Here is an 8,287-nt window from a genome sequence, read left to right as displayed (position 1 = left end):
TCTCTCTTGCCTTCCAAACTTCCTATTTTAAAGTGCACATTGATGTCCAGGTCACAACAGTAGATGTAGTGAAACTTCTCCGCTTCCCCCATGCCCTGCTCCACCCACCCCGGGCAACAGCAACACCTAAGGCTGGAAGCAGGGTGCTGGGCAGACTCCGGGACTGAACTCCTTCATTTATTCTTTTTAAACCACCTGTTCTCTTAAAGGAAGCCACCAAAAGCCAGGGTGACAATGACAAAGAAGCCAGGTGTCCACAATGCCTCTGTCGCTCTGGGTTTCACGTGCGTTCTGCTTTGTAGTAAGTGATTTCAGTAGTAAGTCCTTGATAACAGAAATTCACGAGAACTCTAAGGCAATGCCTGGACTTCAACTGCCTTGGGTCAGAGACCCAAACATCTCCAGTATGATCTTGATTTTATAGTTTTTCTTCTCACATAGGACTTTCAGATGACAGCGGGCACAGGCTGGGCTATCCTTCCTAAGGTGGCACTTGTGTCCTCTCAAAAGTGGTGCTGGCGGTTCTCCCCAGCTGTACCACCTGCCATAGAAAGTGAAAGATCACGACTGCCACGTGTAAATAAAAACATGAGCAAAGATTTTCTTAAAGAAGCCATGTCAACAGGAAACTAAAATGGAATTCTAAACCGTGGATATGCCATCGCATAACCACCCCTTCACAAAAGGGGGCTTACGTGTTCCCCAAAGTGAGGTTACTTTTAGGAGGAAAGGCTAGAGAAATGAGTAAGTTTGGAAGTATTCTCGAATTTTATAAATGTATTGGGGAGTCCACATTTTAAACAATGTATCTGACCCGGGACTCCTGATGAAACTTCCTTGGTTCCCACTAGAACACCAGGGTAGCTCGGATGCTCTATAAATCACTTGACTTCTTGATAGATATCCAGTTTGCTTCCAGATTTGACTTTCGTGAACAAGCCTGGGACGGACATTTCTGATTACTTGCCTGATTATTGTCTTAGGTGGCTACTGGAATATTCTGTCAGGTATATTAGGAATGGCGCTTGGAGGGCAAGCAGCTGAACCTGCGGGAGGTGGGATTTAGCAAGGAATCAGAAGAGGCAAGAGTAAAGGGGAGGGGAGACTAACCAGGGTCAAAGAGGGCAAGAGCAGGGAGAGACAATCTGGGAATTTGTAAATGACTGTCACTGCTTTTACGTCACACCTACCCCAGTCGAATGGATGACTCCTCCTCCTGCGAAAAAGCCTCACCTCTTGGCTATCTTCATAGTTTTCTGACCACTCCAGTCTCTCCTGGTCCCCATTTCTCTCCTCACTATTAAATGTAAGCATTGCACACGGTTCTTGCCCTGCCCTGTTCAGGAGATTAGACCTCAGGGTCTTATATGTCCATTAGCTGTTCTCTTTCTCTTTATTCCCTAAATCTGGCACTGGCATATGCAGGTTAGCCTGTTCTTAAAGTCAATAAGCACCGGGGAGCCCTGGAAGGTTTTCAGCAAGCGAGTAACATGGTGAGTAGCATGGTAAGGGAGTAGCATGGTAAGGGAGTAGCGTGGTAAGGGAGTAGCGTGGTAAGGGAGTATCATGGTAAGGGAGTATCATGGTAAGGGAGTACCATGGTAAGGGAGTAGCGTGGTAAGGGAGTAGCGTGGTAAGGGAGTACCGTGGTAAGGGAGTATCATGGTAAGGGAGTATCATGGTAAGGGAGTACCATGGTAAGGGAGTAGCATGGTAAGGGAGTAGCATGGTAAGGGAGTACCATGGTAAGGGAGTAGCATGGTAAGGGAGTATCATGGTAAGTGAGTAGCACGGTAAGGGAGTGGCACGGTAAGGGAGTAATAACGTAAGTAACATGGTAAGCCTCCGGCAGGAGGGGCCAAAGTCTCTTGGGGGTTAGGAGAACAGTAGTTGAGATCTGGGAGATCTCCAGCCAGCACCTGAACACCTAGATCTGGAGCTCAGGAGAGAAGTGGGAGCGCTATCTCCCACATCTGGGAATCATCTTTCCAGGGGGGCCGGGTGAAGCTGTGAGGGCAGATCAGCACCAAGAGGGGTGGAGAGTCAGGAGTTCCAAAGGCAAAACCTTCCCAAGCAGCCATCCTTAGGAGGCCCGGAAAGCAACAAAGAAGGTAGTCAGGGTGTGGCCTGAAGAAGGGCAGGGAACGAACACCAAGGGGGTGTTGGGGGGTGAAGAGGCAGCTCTGGCCAAGAGCTCAGCTCATGTTGAGCACGCCCAGGGAGGAGGAGGACCGAGGGGAGCCCAATGGCTCTAGAGACAAGGCACTTCCTCCACCACGTGCTTCTCCTCCCGGCCAGGTCTCCCTCCTGACACGGCCACTGCCCTCAGCCAGCCCATGCTCACCTTGCCCAGCAGCCACGCCCCGAGCTCCACTGTACACTCTCATCAGCCACACTCATTCTGTTCCAGTCTCCCCCGCCTTTCCCTCAGCCACCCCTCTTCTGGGCAACTTCACTGTGACACAAATCGACCATCTCCCAGCCTCCTTGGTATCCCACCTCCACTCCATCCTGTTACTTCCGCCAGATGACTCTTCCTAAAGCTGAGCTCCAGCCATGGTGTCCTCCATTCAGAGACCCTTAATGACTCCCCATTACCCACTAATTCAAGGTCAGATGACAGTCGAAGTTCATATTTGCAGCTCTGCACGGGGGTTTCTCCTACAAGGTCCTTATGGCTCAACCCAGCTGTTCTCCCGAATGGTACTCTTTACTCTTAGGCCATGCATGCATTCTGCCTTAGACCAGAGCCAAGCCTTTATTTCTCTGTAAGCAGTACTAGCCCCCCTCCACCCCCACCCCCCACCCCCCACCAGGGGCCGTGTCTGTCTCTTGGACAACCCTAGGTTTCTTATATTCTTCTCTGTGGTGTCTGTTGCATTTAGGTCACTCGAGCGGGCAGAAGTGGAGTCTCTCCCAGAAGAGGTGGGAACTGGAACAGAATGGAGAGCTTGGCCCGGGAGGAAAGGGGAGGCCTTCCCTTCATGGCTTATTCTGGGCTGGAATTTAAAGAGCGTGGATGGGCTGGAAAGGACTCCTAAGTGATGAAGATGGTCTCTGTCGTAGGAGGAACCAGGAGCTCCAGCACTAGAGGGGACCCCGGGTGGAAGACAAAAAGTGCATCCAGCATCTCTTTCACTCAGTGAAACTTCAGCGAATATCACACACCAAGCCCCGTGCTGTGTGCCGATAGTGGTGGACAGGTAAGCTGGCTCTTCAAAAAGAGAGAGCCCTGATTTATAGCACCGGCCTATCTCTGTGGTGTAAACATCCCTACCATTGCTGCTTTCAAGCTACCAACGTGACACTACCGAATTCGAAGCTGGGAAAAAATGCACCCGGTCGGCTCCGGTGAACGGCACACCACCGGTGGGGACAGAGCTGGGGAGTGGATGGCTATTAAGTGTCTCATGGAGCCTGGTCGAAAGGTATCGAGTTACTGTTTTACATCCACGGCAGCCTCCACTACCATCTTTGTGGGTCTCGATTTGATGTCTTCTCTTACATTCTTCTATTAGACTGTATAGCCTGAAAGGGTGGGAACCCCACTGACACTTGGATCTTGTCCCCAGGGCGCCAGGCACGGTGCTCTGCTCGTGGGAGGCGCTCTGGATTTGCTGGCAGGTGGACTCCATGGGGCAGGGAGAGAAATCTGCTGAATGGGTACATACGCACTGGATGCCCCCCGGCCCGGAGTGGAGGCAATCAACAGGCCACAAGGCAGCTTTGAGAAGCACAGTGCTGGCCTTTGGTAAAAGTGCAAAGCAGGAGGTTTACCTACAGCCTTCTCCGCTCTCTGATCAGCACCGCTGCCCACCTCCTGGCACCACTGCCCATGGCTGGTTCTCAAGCCTGACCTCAACCCTGACTCCCCACCCTCACTAAAGTCTTCGGTGGTTATGCTGAAAGCAGGCGCTCTGACCTCCCAAACTATGATGAGTCAAGAGCTGTCCCTGGCTTTTCAAAGGGGCCCGAGACCCCCCAGCCCCACTCTCAACTCCAGAATAGGTCTAGTTCCTGGTTTAAGCTGTGCTCGTTAGGAAGTATGTGTGGATTCTGGTCACCCTCGGGGTCTTCCGTGTAGAGGGACCCTGATTAAGCCTCTATAGGGGATGAGGAGAGAGGGAAAACAGGCATGAGCGTGCCAGGCATCAGGGCTGGGCATCCCAGGTACCGGCAGCCTCTCACACTCATGGTCCCACAAGGATAGAAGAGCTGCCACCCTCCCCAGCAGAGCGAGCAAAGCCATGGAGGCTCCCAGCCCTGCCCCATCATCTCACGTGACCATCCCTAGGTTGGCTGAGGCGGCCATCTGTTTCCATTTTGATAAGAGGGCTGAGGGACACTTTCCATTGAAGCCATAGATCCTGGCCCTTAACGCACCAGACTGCAGGAGGCACAAGCCCCATGAATTAGGTTCCTTTCCTCCATCCACTTCCCTCTTATTTCAACATTCCCACCAAAGAGCCCACAACACTTCAAAGATCAAGGCTTTATTTTCTGTAGCTCCAGTGTCACAACTGTAGCAGCATATCAGAAATATCCCCACACAGAAACACACATTTCTCCCCTTCTTCCAGGAACTGGTGACAATCAAGAGGCAGAAACCATGATATTTACGACAGGAATTTAAGAAAGGACACTGGCCCACCCTACTAACGTACGTCGTGCATCTCGCAGGTGGGAAGCAGCAGTACATTTGTATTGAACAGGCACAATCATCCTTAAATAAAGTTAAATAAAACCTTAATGGCATAACAACCTGTTGCCAGTGCAGCCTTAGGGGGGACTTTGGAGGACAGCTCTTGGAACAAGACATCAGCATTTAAAAAAAAATAAAAGAAAAACACAAAGGACACAGGCCAGTATCTAGCGAGTTTCGATCCAAAGTTAAGAAAAAAATAGTCATGGACTGAAGATTTATCCCATTTGGAAAAAAAAATCAATTTTTTAATTCTAAAAAGTAAAACTCAGATGTATGAGGGGCTGGATCTCAAATCATGGTCTGGACAGAAGTCACTGTTATTGAGTATTGTACTCAAGTGGCATTGCTGGGCGGCAGATGACACCCCAATGACACCAAAGACACCAGTGACCAAGTTTGTGCCGTGGCTGACTACATTAGGTTGGTCATCGCCAGGGGTCGGGGATGGGGAGAACATGTTCCTATTTCGTTCTTGGCCAAGTCAAAGTCACAGTCAACTGGGCTGCAGTCTGCATGGGGCAGCAAGACAAGCTTTGGAGCTCAGGGTGAGGGGTGGGGGGCGGTGGTTACCTCCCACAAAATTCATGACCACTTCTATTTGTTCAGCGCTTCACAACTTTCAAAGCTCTTTCAGATACATCGCTCGTTCAGCCTCTGGAAGACCCAGTGGGGAAGGCAGGACAGGTGGCATCACCCCCATTTCCCAGCCGATCCCTACACACTGGGAAAGGAAAGCTGGGATCAGACCTTCCGACTCTGAAATCTGGAGACTCTCTCTCTCCTGACCCAAAGGAGGTCACCCAGAGAAGTGAGCCGTTTCCTTCCTCAATACCATCGAAAACAAAATCCCGTAAGAAATACGGAATATTTTGCAGCAGCGTGGTGTATCTGAAGTGGACAAAAAGGAGTGGTTGGATAATTATTTTAGAATTCGATCTAGATTTTCTTCCATTTGCAAAATGTTAACACTGACGGGGTATATGTTTAGAGAGATGTCAACACTTCCCCCAGCAGTTTGGTCTCCGTGGGCTTTTGGCATCCCTGAGTGGGGAAGCTCGCTGCAACTGATTTCCACCGGGGGATGGGGGTGGGCTAACTCCGAGGCAGGACAGGTCAGCAGGCAGGCCCCCCGGCCCAGGAGAAGACCCTGCTCATCGGGTCACGTGTGGGAGCTGCCTGACGTGGGTCTCTGCTGTCCCTGACCTGCAAACTACTCCCAGAGGTTCTGAGATGCAAAAGTCCCAGCACCACCTGAGTTCATCCCAGGAGTCACGGCATCCAAAGGAGCCGGGTCTGAGCCTCGGTGAGAACGCACGATGTGGACCGTGCCTAAGGCGAAGGCCGGAAGGCGAAGGGCAAAGGGTCAAGGTCAGGACCAGGCCGGCCAGAATGAAAACACACACGTGCTTCCTGCTCATTTTGAAAGACGGCTCTAAAGGAAACTGTGAATCCACTGGGTCTTTCCTCGGAGAGAGGCCTGGGAAGGCTTGGCTGGAGGAAACAGGCTTGCGTCTGCTCTCAGGGATCATCTGGCTCAGATAGGCCATTTCAGGAAACAAGGCATCGTGTTCTCAGCTGGCGCGGACCAAGCAAGGCCGAAGATGGTTCGAGAGGCATCCTGACTGAGCACGAGGGCCCGGGTCCCTTGTGCTGCGGGGCTGGGGAGCCTGGCCTGTCCCTGCGCGGTGAGAGGCTCTTAAGGGGGAAATTTGTGATGGGCAGGTGTACAGACAAATGCCGTAGATATGCTTGCGGTGTTTTTTAAAACCCCTAAAACCGCACAGGGAAACATAGGAGATCAGGAGATTTAGCCGAACACACACACAGACAAGAATACCTGAAGTGCCTGGGTTAAAAGACTGTTGGAGAATGAAGTCCAAGGATCAAGGTAGGATTTATCACACTTGCCCGCCCAACAAGTGGCTAAGCGTTGGCATTTCAAGGGCTTTTAAGTGCTGGCCCCGCGAGGCATACATTCACGTCACCCACAAGGGAAGGAAATGGTTTCAGTAAGTGTTAAGACCAGCCACCCTAATTCCACTGGGGGCCACTGGGCTCCAGTGTGAGCTGTGCTGACGCCCAGTACGTGTGTGCACGCGGGCGAGCACACAGCAAGAGGAAAAGCCCCAGGGCCAGATCTTTGGTCCTGGAATTTCTAGGAAAAGACAAAGGGAAAAGGCACATGAAGGTGACTGATTAAGAAAAAAAAAAAAAAAGTAGCTAAAAGTATTATATCATGATTTTGACTTTTTTTTCAACGTACCATTTTCCCCTATGAAAAGAAAATTCAAAATATAAACCTTATATTTATTATTTTACATTCAAGTGGAACTTCCATCTGGGGGTGGGGGGGGGCTCAACACAATTTTAGACCACGTGGAGCAATGTATTACTTTGGTGCCTTTTGACTTAACCCGATGGAAGAATTCAGCTATTTTTTTTTTTTTTTTTAAACAGCTTTATATTCCCAGCTGTAACACTTGCTTGTACACACACAGAGGCACACACGCAAATCCAACAACTTCTACATAGAAAAATAAAGGATAAACATTATCCATCTATTTGATACTGTGTACTGGAACTTCTATATACATAATTTTTTTTTTTCCTCTTTAATGTTTCCAGTCACTGCACATTTTCTTCCCTCCTGGGTGATCTACGTACGATTCTAGGGGAGGAGATGCTATACTGAAGCAGAAAAGCTACATCGCTCTCGGGGGCGGGGGGAGGAAGAGAGAAAGCACTTTCTCGCTCCCCTGCCAGTCTTTCAACACTTTCTACCACCTGGGATATCCCTGCGGACGGACGGCCATCGTGTAAGCGGCTGTCCCGTCCTCTCCTCTCTCTAAGGCGTCAGGGAGCAGATCCTGCCAACACCCTGCCCTGATAATCTTGGTGTGAGGGCAGGGGAAGGGGAGCAGTCAGGGAAAGCCTTTGCACAAACAAAGATTCTGGCATCACTTCCCATAGCCCGTTCCTTTAGTACGGAGTTCGATTCTCCAGCTTGTGCTTGGTGAGGAAGTACTTGAAGAACTCATAGACGGACCAGGAGATGGCAGTGGATGGCATCTGGTAGATGACGCGGGCCTGCACGCCCTTGAAGTAGCCGGGCAGGCCGTTGAGCTGGTACACCGTCCGGAAGGCGTTGGCCATGCCCGACAGCCGGCCGCTGACGTTGGCCAGGTGGAGGGCCACGTTCTCCTGAGTGTTGAGGAGGGTTTTACAAACGTCCAGAGGGGTGGTGGCGGCTGCAGCCAGGGCCCCGGCCAGCCCGCCTGAGATGATGTGGGACTGCGGGTTGTAGCCCCGGTACGGGTTGATCTGCTCCTGCAGGAGCTCGTAGGTGATGAAGTGGATAGACTGGAATGGAACGTTCATGGTCAGCTGCGTGGTGTAACTCCGGTAGAAGGCCCCCAAGCCCTCCGTCCCCAACACGGTCCGGATGCAGCTGAGGGCCGACCGGTGCGGCGAGTCGTACATCTGCAAGCGCTGCTTCACAACTGTGGGCGGGTCCCGGGTGGTTGGGCTTAGCCCCACCCCAGGCCGGAGTGAGATGGGAAGCCAAGCCATAAAGAGAAACAA

General features: G+C 51.3%; 1 protein-coding gene across 5 annotated transcripts in view; it reads right to left on the bottom strand.

Annotated features, from left to right (window-relative positions):
* Window positions 1-4,477: 4,477 nt before the first annotated feature.
* SLC25A37 (solute carrier family 25 member 37) overlaps window positions 4,478-8,287 on the bottom strand; it is a 42,812-nt gene continuing 39,002 nt past the window's right edge. For all 5 annotated transcript variants that reach the window (XM_068552369.1, XM_068552372.1, XM_068552371.1 and 2 more), the window contains one exon: window positions 4,478-8,205. In XM_068552369.1, coding sequence (XP_068408470.1) covers window positions 7,685-8,205 — 521 coding nt within the window. In that variant the 3' untranslated portion in view covers window positions 4,478-7,684. The remainder of the gene's footprint in view (window positions 8,206-8,287) is intronic.

Source organism: Eschrichtius robustus, chromosome 10, assembly GCF_028021215.1.
Source record: "Eschrichtius robustus isolate mEscRob2 chromosome 10, mEscRob2.pri, whole genome shotgun sequence".
NCBI classification, from domain to species: domain Eukaryota; kingdom Metazoa; phylum Chordata; class Mammalia; order Artiodactyla; family Eschrichtiidae; genus Eschrichtius; species Eschrichtius robustus.
The sequence above is the reverse complement of the archived record's forward strand: the minus strand, read 5'-3'. Positions and strand labels throughout refer to the sequence as shown.